The sequence below is a fragment of the Argiope bruennichi genome, chromosome 3 (assembly GCF_947563725.1).
Source record: "Argiope bruennichi chromosome 3, qqArgBrue1.1, whole genome shotgun sequence".
Taxonomy (NCBI): domain Eukaryota; kingdom Metazoa; phylum Arthropoda; class Arachnida; order Araneae; family Araneidae; genus Argiope; species Argiope bruennichi.
The window spans coordinates 116,485,752-116,505,626 of record NC_079153.1 but is presented as its reverse complement, the minus strand read 5'-3'; the positions used below and the strand labels follow the sequence as shown (position 1 = coordinate 116,505,626).

Genomic DNA, 19,875 nt, shown 5'->3' with positions numbered 1-19,875 from the left:
CTAAATGTTCAATGAACTACGAATATTATTTTTAAATTTAAGAGTAGTGTTGAATGTTAAGTTATAAAATAAAGTTTACATATTCTTGAAAATTATTATATTTTTTATGAAAAGAAAAAGTATCAGTAACCAAACATTTTGATTACTTAGCATTGTAAATATCAATCAAGAAAGTTCAAATTGTAACAACTTCAAGTGCTACAGTAACAAATCATTTTGGATTTTTAAATAAAAAGATTCAATACTTTCTAATTAAAATTATTGCACAATTTATTTTGTTTTTTTAAATGCCTTGCTCTAAACAATATAGCTCCGCGAATACTACTCTCCTGACTAAAGTACGATATTTTAAATCAAAAGGAAGAAAATAAGGAATCTGTTTGAAGTTATGATGGGTATGGTAACTGCTAAGTAAATACACACCTTAACAATTCGTTACTGAATGTCCTATAAATGAAAGACCCACGATTTTCATGTCAAGATTTTACAACAATGAAGATATTTAATACAACAATCATATATATCAAGACGAATGTTGACCATACGACCACAAACTGAAACTTTTTTTTTTTTTGCTTTTAAAATTCAGTTACAATATTATCATTATTTTTTGTCGTTTCTTATATTTAGAAGTAATTAAAATAAATATGGATTAAAAGATATAATAAGCTGAATGCGAATCAAGTTTATTACAAGAGAGAGAAGGTACCTTTTTTTAGGAGAAAAAGAATGCAAAAATGTAAAATACAGTCAGTGATTGTTCCTAGTGCAATACGTTTTTGTACTGCCAATTATTTAATGAAAAGTTTAAATTCATGCATTACAACAACAGGAAATTTTCCTCCATATAAATGAAACAGTTTGTAACTAATATATTTTAATGTAAAATTGCAAAAAAAAGCTCCGAACTTATTTTAAATCAACGAATCATTGTTGATATGTACAGATATGGATTCATAACAATTCATTATAGAAAATCGAATAAACGAACTATCTGCGATTTTTATGTAAAGATTTTACAGGAATGAAGATATTTATTACAACAAACATATGCATCACAACGAATGCTGGCCATATACATCATCTAGTATGAGTGTATAAACAGAAGCTATTATTATTTATTTTTTTTTACTTTTAAAATTCAATTATACAAATATTATTTCTTGTCGCTTCTTATATTTAGAAGTAATTGAAAGAAATATGATATAATGAGTTGAATGAAATAAATATCTTGAATCTAGTTCATTACAAGAAAGAACACAGATTTTTTTAGGACAAGAAAGAAGGGTGAAAAGGAGAATACAGTTAATAATTATTTTCTGTGGTATAAGTTGTCATATTATTAATTATTTAATAAGAAGTATGAATTCATGCATTATAACTGCAGGAAATTTCAATTCTATTACATGAGTGGAACAGTTCGTAGCTAATATATTTTAAAGCAAAATTGTAAACAAAAGCTCCTAAATTATTTTAAATCAACGAATCATTGTTGATATGTACAAATTCTGCGAAAGATTCATTTAGATTTAAAACTCTTCAGTCCTTCTTTCTTCCATTTTCAAATCTACATCGAATCCAACAAAGATAAAAATATAAAAAATTTGAATTTGTTTTATTTAGCTTTCGAGCTACTTCTTACTTTCTCTCTTTCTTGGTGCTATTTTACTATTTTTGATCAAGCATTGCATTTAACAAGTGCAATAAAAAACATATTCAGTTTCAGTCTGGTCCTTTTATGATAAACAAAGTAAAAACTGGATTACTGGTTTAAAAGAGTAACAAAAAAAAATGAAGATAATGGTATTTCTGCAGTTATTTCGACAACGCCTTCAGTAAGTAACGACCGTGAAGGAAGTGAACTGCAGTACTACCCACCAAAGAAAGTATCCCTGGTGACAATGGACTAGTGGAAAAAATTGAACAGAGACAGCCTTGGGTCCGCTGGTAGCAGAATCATTACAGACAATGCAATCATCAACGTAAGCATATAGTGAAAAAAAGCAAAAGAGAGTGTTCTCAGTCATTTACATTTGATTTCAAGGTAATGTGGGAGTTTTCGACCTCTGCGGTAGGTGAAAATGATATTATGTTGGAACTGTTTCAGTTGGTTTTTATAAGGAATAAATAAAAATGACTCGAAAAGTTTTTAGAGTCGTTTTTATCTCTTCTTTATAAAAATCAAGCAAAGTTAAGAGATTTTTGGAAATTTGCAAGTTTTAGCTGGCATCTTTACTGGACAAATGAAAATTACTTGAAAGCAAAAAGGGTCTTCAAAGCTTCATAATTTTCTGGAGGAATTTATAAGGAAAGAACACACATTATTTGAAAACTAAACTGCCCTTTAGAGTTTTATAGATTTTAATGACGTTTATATAGAAGAGATACAAACTACATGAAAACCAAAGAGTCTTTATAAATTCATAAAAGTTTGAATTTGCAAGAAAGAGTTAAAAAAAATCCCGATGCTGGAAGTAATAAACTTTTTAATTGTAAAAGACTAGAAATTATTTTGAAATTTTCTTAATATATTCAGAAATACACTGTTTTATAAATAAAGTCACAGTGTTCTTAATACATTCTAAATACACTGTTTAACAAATACACTATTTAAAATACCTTTATTATATTTATCGACATGATAAAAAAATCCTATAATATTCTATATTTATAACTATTCAAATCATATATATTAAATTGTTTAATGGAAATAAAAGATTCAGCAATTGATAATAAAACTTTTAGATATATTTTTTTTTTCTTTAAATATGAAATAAACACAAATTAGATATTGAAAGTATAAAGAAACAGAAGATGCTAGTTTTATTACGTCAGATCTTTAAAACAAATCTGACACACATTACAATCATCAATATAAAACTTGTTAACAATTCTTCTTTCATAATAAATTGGCTGATATATGTTGTCTAAGCACTTATGTACGTAATTATCAAATAATTTATTATATATTAATTTTTTATTTAGAATTAATTAATATTTAATTTGCTTATTTTATTTACTTATACACATGAGTATCTAAAGCAGAAAAAAATGCCTTTTAACGAAAATGGAATTACAAAATTGATCTGTGACCTAAAAAGATCAAGAAGTTTCTCTCTACATATACAAATAACATTACACATAAAAAAATAATAATTAATTTATTTCAATAAATATTTTTATGTAGGTTACAAAATTATTTATGTCTTATTCTCAAATAAGCCCTAGTTTTTTCAAGCAATAAATATCATTAATCACTTTCTAGGTTTTAAAAAAAATCGACAACTGTCATCCTAGGTAACAAAAAATTAGAACAATCGCTCAAAGATGTGAGTTACCAGGCAAAGAACAACTCAACCCGCATAGACAAACAAAAGATGAAACGAATAAATGCGATGCTGCGTGCATAATCAAACAGATAAATAATTTAATCCTATTGACTGACCCATAAGCCAAATTAAAAGATCATTGTTCTATCGCTTTGTGGCGGCTGTAATTGCCTGTCAAAGGCTAAACTTGATGTGAGTTTGAGGTGTCAGGTAACAATGAAAAATGGGCATTCCAATTTAAGAAAGGATGACAATAGAGGAGCGACTTGAATCGTTTATCAAGTAAATAGATCCATTTAATTGTTTAGAATGGAGTTTTACATTGTATGAAAGAATTAAATTTAATTATAGTAACAATTTTCTAAATTTCTAATTATAATAACAATTAATTAAATTTAAAGCTAATTTAGCAAAAATGGAATGCTTATAGAATTTTGTATTGTCCAAGGTAATTAAAAAGAATTTAGTGTAAAAGAGGCGCATTCTAATCGTGGCCTAACAGCTATTGAAAACCATAAAAAAATAGGAATATACTTCTAATTGGAAAAATAATCTAGATGATATAAAGCATTATATTAAAACTTTTTTTTTAAGATAATAAACTTGCTTCAAAAAATTACGTCGCATAAATTTTTATATAGCACTCCAAACCTATAAATTACTTTCAATACAATATTTTTGACACAATAATATTTTAAACAAAAAATAATTAAAATATTTCAAAAATTCAAAACAATGAACCATGATTACAGTTTACTGAAATAATATATTTCATAAAACGAAATTTCCTACCCAGTTTTCCATTCTAAAATCATTAATGATTTTCGCATTTTTAGAGCTCGATAGAAAATAGGAAAAATAAAATGAAAACATCTTTAAAAATCAAATGAAAAAAAAAATAAACTAAGAGAAAGAATTTTTAAAAGCTCTGTGAATACAAATATAAAAACTAAGTTCATGCATCTAATTGAAAATAGCTTCCAAATATAGATAAAATCAGTTATTTGTGAAGTTTTCACAAAATAACTTCAAAAAATAAAGGGGGAAGGGAATTAATTGTATCATTAAAAATTATGAATACCGGTGTTAGTAAACATTATTATGGCATTAGCCATTCAAATATCATTATTTCAAATAGCATAACAGAAAAAGAAAAGCTCTACTCCGTATATCAGTTGAAAAAAGATAAGCCACTGCTTAGAAACATACGAGTGTTACATACAATAAATTCCTTTGATAAGGTGATGAAATATATGACAGAATTTTTCCCTCAAAATATCACTTCCCATTCAAAGTCCTGATAAATAAAAAATTTGATTTGGGAAAAGATTTAACTTCATATGAGATTATCATTTGTTTATAAAAAAAATGAGATATTTATTTATCTTATATAATGCGCGAATAAAATTCGAATTAAAAATAAATGTTATTAAAGCATTTAAAAAAATGCGAAAAATAAATTTCTAGAAAAAAAAATGTTTGGCATTTCTTATCCCCAATCAAACTTATATTTGTATGCAAAAAAAAGTAACGAAAAAGAAGACGCATCTTTTATTCTTTTGCAAGCTTTAATCCATCGAAAAATAAAATAAAATTAAAAAAAAAAAAACCTAAATTTTATCAAGACGGAAAAAAAAAACGAATTTAAAAAATGTTTACGACTCTCAACGTTTTATTTGCTCAATTTAAAGGTGGGAAAAAAACGAAATATGAGGCGCTTCACTAAAACAATTACATTTCATTTTTCATTGTTTTCAATTTATAAATAATTTAGTGAGAAGAGCATACACGGAAACGATTCACCTCCAAACACAATTTGTGAAAAGATAAGCGATAAAGATACCATTACTATAAATACAATAAGTTGCCACTTGCTTTAATAAAGTACTGAAATGTATTGCAATTTTTTTTTTCGATCCATAGCGCCGATATATTATAATGAAATGTTATTCAAAAAACAATATTAAAGTGTTTGCCTCTTGCTTTACAAAACAAAGGGGAAAAAGGGAGAATTCATATATTTTATCAGACGAATAACAATAGTGAAATTTTTTTCAAAAAAATAGTTTAAATAATCTTATTTAATAAAAAAAAAGTTAAAAGAATATTTTACGAAAAAAAATTAAATTAAGACTCGTGCTTTTAATCCGAAGTATCATAAAATGATAATATTTTAAACTTTTTTCATCCACTTTCATTTTTTAAAAAAAAAGAATTAACTTTTAATAGCATAGCAGAGATAGAGAATAAAAAATGAGCTTAATATTTTCGCAATTGAAGTGATTATAAATAAAGAAAAGAATGCGTTGTTGTAAAGTTTACGTATTTAAAAATATTTGCAGAATTTTTTTTTTTAAATTACAGAAAAGAATTGCATGGAAATATAATTATAATCACTGGAAACTTTATGATTATTTTTTAAAACACAAACAAATGTTTTTATTAAATAATAAGCTCCAAAGTTATTAAATAAAAATGCCAACATTTTGATTAATTTCAATTAAAAAATTTGAAAACAAAATCTTTTTTATTTTAAAGAGTACCTATTACACAAAAAGTAATAACATGCCAAATTTCGAAGCTTTAGATCCAATGCTCTGTTCTGTAGAGAATTTTTAAAGCACTTTCCGTCACTAATGTAGTATGAATTCGTCACTTATGTAGTACTATCACTTATGTAGTTATGTACTTTTCGTCATTTATGTAGTAGTACACAATTTAAAGATAGTAAGCTAGTCTATAAATACTACCATGATAACATAAATACCACTCAAATTTCGTAAAACACAATCCCAATATTTATAATTCCAATCTCTAGTTGCTTTTTTCTGTGAAGAAGTACAAAAGCAGTAACAAAATGAAAATAAAACATATAAAAACAATAGAAGCTCTATTTTTATAAATTAATACTTAAAGTCGAAATTGCTTTTTTCTCGCTTTATTACATGCTTCTACGTAATATTAATTAAAGTTTCTAGAAACGTATCAGTAAATAAAAATATGCAGAAGAAACAAACATGTATAAAAGTATTTATCTATCTTCGAGTGGTAATACAAATATAAATAAACGTAATAAATAAATGACATGCCAGCAAAGTTTGATAATGTTCAAGCTTACAAATAAACTTGAATCTTTGAGGAATTCTATAGTTAAAAAATTGATAAAAGAATTACGGAAAAAAAAAGATATTGGTCGATATCTAGGTGCCAGAGTATCAAAACAGTTTTAATCCATTTAGCTCCCTACATTTTTCAATTGAGAAAAAAAAAGTAATTTCTTTGCATCAAGGAAATAGATAATATCGATATTCATCAAAATCTCGGCATCAAAATTTCTGTAGATTCCAATGCTATCTCTAAATATAAATCGCATACGTAAGAGAGAAAAAATAGCATCATTCATAACTAACGATTCAAACAACAGAGCTCAAATAAGGAAACGCTGCACTCCAAACGTTATTTGTATGATGATAAGCCTCTTCTTAGAAAGCGCGAGCGATAAGTACAATAAGTTGCACTGATAAGGTGCTGAAATGCACAACAGTGATTTTTTTTACGAAAACCTTTTCCCGTTGAGATACGAACCGAAATGGATTTCGCCAAACGATTTGAACTCTGGTGGCTACCACTTGTTTTGCAGTCGGTGCACGAAGTTGATAAACTCAGGAGATGAAACTGGGTGTTTGAAGCCGTTTAGATAAATATCTAAATTTTTTCATTATTCCAAACGATTTACGTGGGAAGGGGATACACGTGCTCATATTCTTGCGTGTTTTGAGACGGAAACAAGCGGTTAATTTTCAGAAGCACGAATTAACTTTTACTCATCTGAAATGAGGATGCGAAATTCCATGAAGATTCTGATAAAAAATAACACGACCAAAGAGGAATTATTTAAATAAAGAACAAAAATTTTCTATCATAAGTGCTATTTTTTTAGAAGATGAACCGCACTAACAAGTTTTTTCAGCTAGAATTTTTGAATCAGGTTTATTTAATTCATTGAAATAAATTTAATAAAACAGTTTTTAAAGAATTACCTTTATTAACATTCCTAGAAAGATTTTTTTATTTTAATCATAACTTATCTTTTAATATTTAATTTGTATGCATATGGTGGCATGGATAGGTATATCTTTTAACTCGCATACATTTGAGGAATGTTTTTTGCAAAAGAAATAGGATCACGACAACAAGCAAAATTAGAAAATAAAATTAACTTAATTTAAAAATTATAAGCCTTATTTACTACATTTTTTTAAGAAATGTGATAAATTAAATTGATTTTAATTTCTTTAACATCAATTAATATTTTATTTTTCTATTATATTGAAAAGTAGACATTTTTAGTAAAATTTTTTAAGCTTGTATACGTTTACAGATTGAATTTTACAAAGAAATAATTCACGAGTGGAAAAAATTATAGAATTTTTGCTACAAGTCGTATTTTTTTGTGCTATTATAAAAAAAAAAATTATATTCTATAGTAAACTCGAAGTAGGGTGGCTGATAGTTATTACTTATGAAATCTTAGTAATAAATATGAATTGTGTGTATATATATATATATATATATATATTATATATATACAGTAAATATTATAGTCTTATGAATAAATAAAACAATCATGCTGCAAACGTAAAGGCAAATAAAATCATAACATGGAAGGTAAAAGTATTCCATGATATAATTTACAATAATTCAATTTGTACACATGAATCATCGAGATACAATGCACATTTCGTAAAAATAATAAAACAAAACAAAGAGTTATTTTACATGAATTACAATCAAAGGTTTTGCATGAATGCTATTTTAACAATATTTAACTTCAAAATAATAATTATATTTATAATTTGAAAAAGTTAAATACAGTTAAAAAACTTCGAGCAAGGAAATTATATAAACGAAAAATAAATGGAAAAATAAATAATATACTCTAGCCTTTGAAATTATAGAGCAGCCAAGTTACGAAATTTTTTAACGAATGGGTTTGTTTAAATCATAATAATTATAAAGATAATTCACTCTTTCTTTCAATTAATTTTGCATAGCTAAATTTTGTTTTTTAAATTTAATTTGTGTCAGACTAAAAGAAAGCAGTAATTTTAACGCTCAGTAAACTAACATAAGTAATGCAGTTTAAAGCTGTCTGAAAAAAACTTCTATGAGTTTCAGAAACGATTCTTTAAAAAAACGAAGAAAGAAAAGAAGAAAAAAAAAAAAGAAGAACACGATTAACATGATTACATTCTTAATAGCACTTTTCAAAGATAATTTCAAAACATGAAGGGAAAGAAAAAAGAAGTCATATAATTATAACAATTGATAGCTTTGAAATTGCGTCATTTAACTATTTGTGACAGGATATTTTTTTAATTGTCAGGCCTTTTATTGCCTGAAAAATTTAGCATTTTTAATAATCCCCAATTACGATACATTGGGGAATGAATTTTTTAAATAGAAAAATATACAATTTAATTTCCACTAATTAAATTTTATTCTCTTTATACGGACAGAATTAAAATAAGCCAAAAATAAAATAATTCCATATTTTTCAAATTTTATACAACTAAAAGCAATTTTTTTTATTGAATTGTTTTTTTTTATTAAATACACTAATCGTAAATATATGTGTCAGTATTCTTGAAAAGGATAAATTTTAAAGGAGTAAATACTTTTCATCATTATTTATAAAATCATCATCATTATTATTAAAATAAGGATGAAAAACTCTTAAATAAGATTTCATCCATAATCTAAACCAACTATCAAATTTCATCTGCATCTATTTACATCTTTAAAAAAATGTAAAACATTTAAGAGAAAAATCACGTTAAAAAATCATATAAGAATCAAAGAAACATGTTCCGAAAAAATCCCGCTTGAGACCTTTAAAACTAGCATCATATAATTTAAGAATTGGATAAATAAACTAAAATATCAGGAAATGTTTTTAAAAAACTATAGGAAAGGAAGAATTATTTTAAAGATAAAATTCCGAGAATAAGTTAAGAATTCACAAAAGTTCACGCTAAGAACAAATCTATAAGAATCAACAGAATTTCATTTTAGACTTGTATAACCAACACATTAAATCCCAATACAGAACAGAATAAATAAAATAAAATAAACAGTTCCAATAAAAGTAAGCAGAAAATAAAAAAAAAATAAATAAATAAAAAAGCCGAACAGCTGAAAGAGATCGAACTTGAAATTTAAAAAAAGAAAATCGTAACTCTATAACATGAATACCAAATTCGTATTTTTCGGGGGGAAAAAAAAGATAAATTTTAATTTGTATTTATAAAGCCAACATCATAAGACTTGAAAGCAGGATAAATAAATCGAAATAATATGAAAAGTTTAAAAAAAAAAAAAAATAGAATAGAATCCAAGACAATAAACAAAGTTTTGCGGAGGAGGAAAGTTATCGCATATTATTTGCAAGGATGAACATTGTCGATTAAGCCCGTCGCTTCGGGATACGTTTTTCCTTTTACTCTTTTCAAAAGAGTCATAGAATTAAAAAAAAGAAACGTTCCCTTTTAAAAGACTAAATCTTTCTCATTGTCTAATGTTCCTTAAAGAGCTCTTTTCCGCTTGGTTTGAAATTTTGAGCAGTTAACTTTCAGTTGAACGATTCTTCACAAAGTCAAGCCAGCGTGATATTCTTGAAAACGTAAGGTGAGCTACTTCAGAAGATGATCCAAGTTTGTTATCTTTATCTCTTTCACTATTCTTTTTAATCTCCGAGTGATAAAAATACGTGCGCAAATATTTGATCAGCGGCACATAAGTAGCAATAACGGTTCGAAGATTTGAAAATGGCGCGAAATCTTAGAGATAAAAAGAAATTTATTTGAGAAAAGAAACAAAAATGCTCCATTTTATAGCCGTAATCGATTAAAGAAATAACTATTTATTTGAAGATTTATTTCATAAATCAGAGACTTAAATTTTATATGAATTCTAATGATAATGAAAGTGTTTAATACGGCTACTTTGGCATGAATGAAAACAAAATTTCTACGATATCTACAGAGCTATTTTACGTGTATAAAATGTTTTTTATTTTACTAATCATAATATATATTTCTTACACTGATATTTTTTTCTGTTTATCATGATATTTCAATAAAGATCTATAAGCACACTTTTCGATTAACTTATTTCTTAAATGGCAATCTAAATTTGGAATCTCAATAAACTAAAAGTGCATTTCAAATTATTTTTTAAACAAAATTTTTTTGCGGAAAAAAAAATTATATTTGAGAATAAATGTATTTCTTTTTCGAACAAACTTTCTCCAAAAAATAATTAAAAGATACTCTCAAATTTATATTAAAAAATCAAATCAAGTCTCAAACTTTATTTTTAGTATCAAGAATTTAAGAAACATTCGATAGTTTCTGAGGGAATTCACTTAAAAAAATTAATCTATTTCAAAATATAAGCACAAAGATTTTGAAACATATAACTTTTACCTATACATTGTTTGCAGATACCGAATTCGAAAGAGAAATGCAAAGGAATAATCAAATAAATGATTTCCCATGGAGTTTCAAATGTAAAATGATTGTCAAAGTTTATCAGAAATTATCGTTAGCAATATTTCAACGTTTATTTAGACAGTAAAATCTGAAAAATTAACAGAGGAAAAAAATGAAAATTTATTAATATATTATGGCAATTAATGTAAATCAATATTATTACGATATATAAAAAAATATATCACTTCACATTCCACTCTTTACTAAATTTTTTAAGATATTAAGACCAGATTGATAAGCTAAACATCACACAAAAACTATATATATATAAAACAATAAGAGAATAGTAAAAAAAAAGAAAAATTACACAATTCTATAATTTTATAAAAAATGTATCTTAACATTTGCCATTGCCACTTCAAAGCGTGAAAACGCTGATTAAAAGAGCAATTATTAATTTCATTACAGGAAAAATTATTTATTCAGTATTCAGTAAAATTATCCTCTGGATTATTTTTATGCCATTTGAATATTTTCATGCCTTCCTGTTTCAATTCCAAACAAAACAAAACGTAAAACCACGAACAAAAATTTAAATACAAGTAAAAAAGACTGAAAACTATTTTATACATGTTTTTAAAAAACATATATTTAAGTTGTGAAGATATCATTCCTATAAGTTAATACATGATATTTAAAATATAAAATATTCCAATGTTATTTTAACCAAAGAATTCTTTGGGAAAATACTTGCAGCAGTTTTAAAACTAAATTTTTAATTAGGTCTATTCTTCATTGATTATTAGTTACATTGAAGAAATAAAAAGAAAAAATGATCAATTTAACACTAATATAATGTCCTCTGATTCATTTCAGTTTCAAAGTAGTTTTCAGCTGAAATAAAGTTTTGATCAGCGTTCCAATAAAAGATATTCGTATATTTATTTTCATAATCACTTAAAATTTTTTTAAAAATATTCGCTAGCATCAAAGTAACGGAAAATTAAAAGAAAAATGAGAAGAATATAAAATAATTAACTTAATTCATATAATATTCTAATTATTAATTAAACTTGATATATCTATATTCACATAAAAATATTGAAATGTATAGATATATTTTTATAAAAATATATGACTCTGCAGCTGATAACTATAATAATATAAGTTTGCGTAGATTAGAGTGTCAGTTTTCAAAAGCTTGTTATCTATTACACGCAAATACTTTAAAAAGTAATGAAAATAACAAAACGTAAGTAAAATATTATAGGCTACGTAAAAAGAAAATATACCTATGCTACTATGCGATTTAAAAAAGAAATATTAAGATAAAGAATAAATAAAATGGATTATAAAAAAAATATTTATTAAATAAACGACAGGCAAGTGGAGACTTTTTTTTATTTATTAGTAACTAATAAAGAAATTCAATTTAATTTTTTTCTGAGCAATCGAATTTTAAAAACTTACACATTTATTCAAAAAATGATAATCAGTAAAAAACACTTTTTTATTTCCTAGTGATTAAGAAATTCAATATAAAATTTTCCAAATAAATATTTTGAATAAAACTTCATTAGTAAATATCTCACATAACGAAACAACTTTCTGATATATATATATATATTATCAAAATTTATAATAAATACCTTTTGAAATACCTCTTTGAGGCTTGATCAATTTTTTCTCCAACATAGTGCATCCAATGAGAAGACACAACTCGAAACAACTTTATAACGCGGGACAAAACACGTGGAAAAATTAGTCGGAACACACACTAAACGAGGCGGCTAAAAAATGATATTCCTTGTGATGAAGCCGACGACCATCTGTCCAAACGATAGCTTAGCCACAACAAAACTCAACTCTTTTAAATGAACTACTCAGCTGTCAGTTAGAGAGAGCAGTAGCTGGGAGGTTACGTCATCGACTGACTACTGTTGCGTCATGACCAATGGGAAAGCACCGACAAAAAAGGCAGGCTTACTACGTGGACGCCATATTTGGACACCAATACAATAGAACGAAAAATAAATAAAAAAGTGATGATGAAGTTATTTTAAATTTACACATACAGTGAGAATGCAATGGTAATGGAGGAAAACAAGGATGTTTGGAATAAAATAAAGGAATATGTCACGCTTATGAAGCAGCGAAAGAGAAATTTAATTTTGACTTAGCATCGGCTATCGGGCAATAACCATAATTTTTGCGTAGGCGTGCAGCAATAGAATAGTTAGCACAACTGTTATGGACTCACGCCATTTCATTGAATTGAGTACTAGTAATAAAAATATGCATGTGTGCGTGAGTTCGGTACGTTAGACGAAACGACAAAGGACGTTAGCAAGGAAAAAAAAATGTAATTTCGAAACAGGAATGTAAAAAATACAGCAGCTATAATAATATTTGAATGTACCCTTCGACAGTCTAGGTGTTCATAAAAAACTTGCACATGTTCATAAGCAAATTGGGATGTCAACTTTCTTAACAGGCAAATAATAATAACAGGCAACATGCTCAAAGCTGGCTAATTGAACAAACCGTCTCAGTCGGAGAAATTTTACATATGTACATATTCTACATATGTATGATTATTTTATGCTAAACATTCTTCCGTTTCAAAATGTCATAAAAAAAAAGGCTATCCAACCTGGTCTAACTATGACATACTCTATATTTGACTCTTTCCCACGAATTTTAAATAAACGTCCCCTACTGTTCTAATTTGTGTTCATTAATAAATAGTTCAATGATAAATGAAGGTAAGTTAACATGAGCATTATTTGACGAAAGATGAGGAATCAACTTGAAGGAAAGAATAATAAAAAAAAAATTAAAAAAATATATATTATTTATGGTTTTTCAACTCTTTCAATTTTTAAATTTATTTTCATAATGAAGCATTTCATTATTTCCTATTCTTTTTTATTATTATTATTTACTTACTGGTTTCATTATTTATTTATTGGTTTAGAGTTCAGACAATTTGATTAATTTAGTTCATTTTTTTACTTTGTTTTATTTATTCGCTTTGGCCAAAAAGTTCAAGGTTAGAAAGGTCATTTAATTAATTTTTTTTTTAATTCTGAAGAAATGACGCACACAGATTCATGTATAGAATATTTCTTGTTCTGATGTAAGCTGAATTTCTAATTATAATTATAAATGCGCATCATCTTTAATTTAAAGCATTGCAACTGTAATTATACATTTTAGTTATTCATAGATAACTTTCGTCAATATAAGAATGAAATATAATTTCGAGTAAACATAAACTATTATGAGAGTTTCATTCAAAAAGAATGAGAGTTTATTATAATTAATATCTATTCTTGAGTATATATATATATATATATTATTCGTGATTTAATATAAATATAAAGAAGATGATAATTTCTTTCTCAATCAATTTCTTTTCTGATAAATATGTATAAAAACATTTTTAAGAATAATAGTAGTTATTAAAAGTCATATTTTAATATCAAAAATTATATCTTACAAAATAAATATCTTTTTTAATCGTTTGCAACTCTTTATCGTCTGAATCATTATCAAACAAAATTATAATTTCTCCCAATTAAAGAAAAAAAATAACTTTATAACCACTAACATTAAAATTCAGAAAATCATGATATTTACAAAATTTCATATTCATTTAATCTTTGTTTGCTTAACGTTAGTGAAAATATATATTCTATTCATCCAGTAAATAAAATGGCAACAATTAACAATGGTGGCAGATATGCTTTAAAATAAACAGCTCATTACACCGTCGCGAATGGTTAACTATTGCGAGTTGTTATGTTAAATCTATCACCACAAAACGTAGCAGAAACTTTGTATCCATTCTTAACTCAATATAGCCATGCACTCGTATCCAAAGATTAAAACCATTTCCCCCTTTTCTTCTCAGAATCACGTGACAATACTAGGTTACTTTTTTCACTCAGTCTCGAAGCAACATCAAAGGTTAAGAAGAAGAAAAAAAGAGGTTCAAATAGCATTTGAACCCTTTCGGCTGATCCCAACGGATAACATTTTACGTGCAAATTGTCATCACTCAGCGTTCGGCGGGATTAAAAACGTCCACGATAGCAATTTAGTGGCGCCTGGTCATGCCTCATCGGTTGATGTCACAGGTGGTAGTGAAACAATGGTCGGGTATGACCCATTTTGTTCATGTGAACCCCCTTTTAATGAAAGGGGTGGCACGCAGGCGTGGACCTGCTTCCTTTTTAAATGAGGCTGAATAAGATGTTCATTGTTTCGGCAAGGTACACTATGCACAGGCAGCTAAAAAGTAAAAGCTTTAACTATATAAAGTTGAGATAGTGTGATTTATTATAGTGATCATCAGAGCAAACGACTACAAATCGTTTCACAAATGGTTAAAGCACAGATAATGAGCTGCTAATGTTGCTTGTTATATCTTTAGAGAAATATTTTATTACTCTTATGATGTAGATTTTTTTTAGTTTTAAATTCAACGATTGCTTCTGCTAATAATAAAAAAACTCCACAGTAGTACATCAAAATTTAAACTACAGAAGAAATATAAACATGCTTTTAATCAACAGTCTGGCAGATTTAATTTGAAATATTGGGAAGATTAAAATCATGCGGGAATACAGGATAGTAATTTAAATAAATATTACATATCAGATAGAAAAAATGCAAATACACTGCAAGACTGTGATTTAAGAAAAAAAAATATATATCCGAATATATATTAAGAAAATATGTAAAAAATATAAACATATATTTATGGAAATTATTTTTTCTTCTTCTGACAGCAACTTGTTTCTTATCTCTTATTTTTATTTTTATTTATTGTTTGACAACGGATTCTAAAATCGCCCGCGCTTTTGCGCATGCGTTAGGATGGGTTTAAATCGTCAAAATAGGGATGAGAAGAAGTATGAAAAGAGGGAATGTTTACATTTAACAATAAAATAAACTTGGATTACTCTCAGACTGAATTAAGATAATATAGTCAGAAATGACACGATATTCACATACATGTGAAAAACAATTGAACAAAAAAATATCTAATAGGGCGAAAATCAAGGTTAATGAATGACGAAGAATTCCGGAAATGCGCTCATCCTTCCCCATCTCTCCCCTTAATGAGATGGAATCGTCGAAAAGTGGTCGTCTCAGAATACTGAAACAAACAGTATCCTGTTGAATATGGAAACAAATAATGAACATTAATTGCATTATAAACCCAAAACTAAGCGAAAAAATTAAACAATCTTGAATTTGTTAATAATCAATCCAACGCAAAAAAAAAAAAAAAATGGTTCTATTTTTATAATGAGACTGAAGATATAATGATTATATAAAAAAATAAGAGGACCCCCCCCCCTTTTAAAAGGAAAATTAATATATTAATCAAAGGCAAATCAAGCATTATTTGCACAATTATTCTTCTTAAATTACAGTCTTTAAGAAATAATCAAAACCATGCTAACAAACAACAAGTCAATATTGTTCTAAATTGATTAAATTTTTAAAAAATAAAAAACTGACTCGATTAAAAATACTGTAAATATACAGTAAAAATTTAAAAAGTAAAAGAAAACACAATAAGAGTCACTTAGAAGCAATTCATAGTCACAAATAAAAACTGAAATAAAAAAAAAACTTTGATAAAAAAATATATTTATAATTTTATACTTTTTTTTTTTAAGTTACGGAAATAAATGTATTATTTTAAGAAAAACAAAATGAATTGAATTCGTTTTGAAATTCGTCTAAAGAAAATTTTCTCTTCTTTTACACCTTTCTCTACAAAAGCGGAAGTAAAAAAAACCTTTTTAAATTCCTTTCCCACAAGCTTTCACTGAAACGTGGTCTACCAGCCCAAAATATGTGACCTGAAAACACCGACAATTCACGACTCTCTTTCACAAAAAAGACCGGGAAAAAAAAGAATTATAATATACTATAACACTACTATCCTACGCGCAAAAATGAATAAAACTAGAGTCACCATTGGACAATAATATAGTAATTCACCCGAAGAATCAACGCCCCCTCTCCAAAATTCTTACATCAGCTTTTGGCAACGCGGTTTGGTTTCAAGGTTTACAACTCGGCTAAAGACAACGATGCTGAAGGGGGAAAAAAAAAAATCAATTCGTTCCGCATGCTGCCAAACAGAGTTTACAAATATAATAATCCATTAAAGTTTTCCGCTTAGCAACATAATGAACAAAGTGGAAAAGTTAACGAGCAGAAAACAGGCAACTATACAATTAAGAGTTAGGCAACAAACAGTCAAGGTGGATTGTCCGCATATGAAAGGTGTGCGTGGAGTTAGCAGTATCAAATGCGTATCTTGTAATTCGATGGCCACTTTGGGAAACAATGAATAATGCAATCAAATTTATTGAACTGAATTATAAATTTACAGTTCGCAAAGCATTGTTTTGAAAATTGATACAAATAACTACTTGTTTCCGTCAACTAACTGTTTTTGTGTGACAGAAATATTAAAACGTCCATGCCATTATAAAAAAAAATGCATATTTCCAATCGAATTTCTGTTAATTACAAATCCTTTAATTAATCCACGATTCAATTAACCATCTTCCACACTAAAAAAAGCTCATTATTTTTAATTCTATGAGAATTGTGCAGCCAACTTCTGCTCTAATGAACGAACCTTGATTTTCAAGATATCTCCAAGATAATAGAAAAAAAAACTTTTCGGTCCCAAAGCAATAGATAGTCATCTCAGCAGGTGCGTCTTCAGAAGCTCTGAGTTGCGAATGATTCAGTCTAAAAAACTTGTCCGGTCATCCTCATGGCCTCCAGAACACAAGAGGTAAATATGACCTACAAAGGCAAAGGTCTTGAGAACAACATGAGAGTGTGTTGTTTGAGCTCGGAGCAGTTACGTCAATGGATTACCGAATAATGATTTCGCCACAGAACAGCTCTTTTCATAAGATTTCTTTTCTTTTTTTTAGTTTGATTAAGATTCGATTGCAAGAATTGTCAATTTGGTCATGAATTGAATAGCAAGAACAATTATAAAGCTTATATTTTTATATTCTTAAGAAGTTACTTTGAAAACGATAATGTTGAAAAATAATTTTTTCCAAACTTGTCCAAAAAAATATTATTTCAAAAAAATTCTTATAGGCATAGAATATCTATTTTTTTTTTGTAATAATATAATTATACATTTCATAATTTTATAAATTTAGTACCTCACTGACAGTTTACAAAAACATCGCAACCTTTACGGTTTCTTACCATGGCAATAACACTGAAAGCATTTATGTGACAAAATTATTGTAAATTAGATTTCCTATTCCTTGAAGTGAAATGATACGCTAGAGAAAATTTAACATAGTAGTGAATATTGAACATAACACTGAAAACACACTATTTCAATAATAAATAAATAAATGAAAGAATTAATTAAAAAAAATTGACATGGCATAAAATGTTTTTATAGCTACATAATTATACATTTCAGAATTTTATAAATTCAACACCTCATTGATAGTTTACAAAACATCTTAACCATTACGACTTCTTGGAAGAGATTATTATTTTAATTATTCAACTTATTATTATTGTTTATTGGGCATTTCAACTGTGTCACCATTTACGTGACAAAAATATTATAAGTTGGATTTCTTATTCTTTGAAGAGAAATGATACGCTAGAGAGCATTTAACAAAGCAGCGAATATTTAAGCAGGTGAGTTCATAATCCGTAATACTTTTCAAAGAAACTTAACATGAATAAATATAATTGCAAAAATGATAGTAATCCAATCATCGGATATATAATCAAACAATTATAAGAATCCACTGAATGCCAGATGTTTCCAGATGGACTTCGGCACGCTCCTCCAATTACTTTCATACATTGACTATATTATATTACACTTGCAGTCACGAATATATAGTGAGATTATTCAAGGTTACTTTTGCATAATAATTATAATTATCTCTCAAAAATACTATCACCTGAATGGTCAGGTTAACAGCACCTCAAACACAAAGGCTTCAATAAAAAAAATTTAATTATAGTTTTCATTTAAAAGCAGAAATTGTAAACACTGAGCCATTAAGAATAATTATATAAAGAAGTCTATACTTGTGATGTCACAGTCATATGAGAAATGTAACAGCACATCTCGTCTAACATCTAAATACTTGTGCATTACTCTGTAAAATCTAATACGTTATCATGCTATTTCCCTTCGAGCAAAAAGCGCCATGGGTTCCATTGTTAAATGAGCGCACTGTATATGAGAAAGAAATGATGCCATTGCAATAGCAATAAAAAAAGCAAAGAAAAAAAAACCCGACAAATTTAAACAAAATTCTTAATAATTATATGGATAGCATAATACATTTAAAAAATTTGTATACTAAAATTCACTATATTTATGTTTCCTATTACTTTTGATTATTTCGAGAAGAAAATGAGTCTGATTTTTTTAACTGCGGAATTTTTAACATTAAAAGTTCATATAAATTCAACTCATTAGTAGATAAAAATGTTGGAAACTCACTTCATGTTAGAAGAAATTTACGGTCTTATATGAAAATCCAAATTCACTATTCCGGAAATATCATTTATTGCAGTATAGAAGAATTTTAATTGTAAAGCAATGAATCTCAACTTTGTTATTCAAGTTAAATAATTTTACACATGGATAGCAACCAGTTTAAAATTGAATATGTGATTTTCAAATAATTATATTTATGAAAGCAATTATCTAGATTAAATAAATTTTAAGCATTATATTTAATAAAGAATGTATGCATGTATATAAATATCTACGTATACGTGTTAGATATGTCCTTCCAAACACAAGAATTCAACCAAATTTTACGCAATTACTTTTTAAGACAGTAAAAAGAATATTACCGACTTTTCACCGGGTAAAAGTTAATTAAATATTCAATCAATAAGAAATTAATAGAAAATAGGCAGTTTTTCCGCAGTAACATAAAATGAAATTATCACAAAAGAAAATTTATGTTCTCTTAAAATGCAATTCCCTTTCAATAAAAACA

At 26.8% G+C, this 19,875-nt stretch overlaps 1 protein-coding gene across 4 annotated transcripts in view; it reads right to left on the bottom strand.

Moving 5' to 3' along the window:
• The window catches only part of LOC129964016 (neuron navigator 2-like), a 654,345-nt gene that overhangs the window by 181,108 nt on the left and 453,362 nt on the right, over window positions 1-19,875 (bottom strand). The window contains exon 1 of one of the 4 annotated variants that reach the window (XM_056078678.1): window positions 12,472-12,677. The exons of the other annotated variants lie outside the window; for them this stretch is intronic. Coding sequence (XP_055934653.1) covers window positions 12,472-12,517 — 46 coding nt within the window. The 5' untranslated portion in view covers window positions 12,518-12,677. Of the gene's footprint in view, window positions 1-12,471; window positions 12,678-19,875 lie in introns of those variants that run through there. 4 annotated transcript variants of the gene reach the window in all.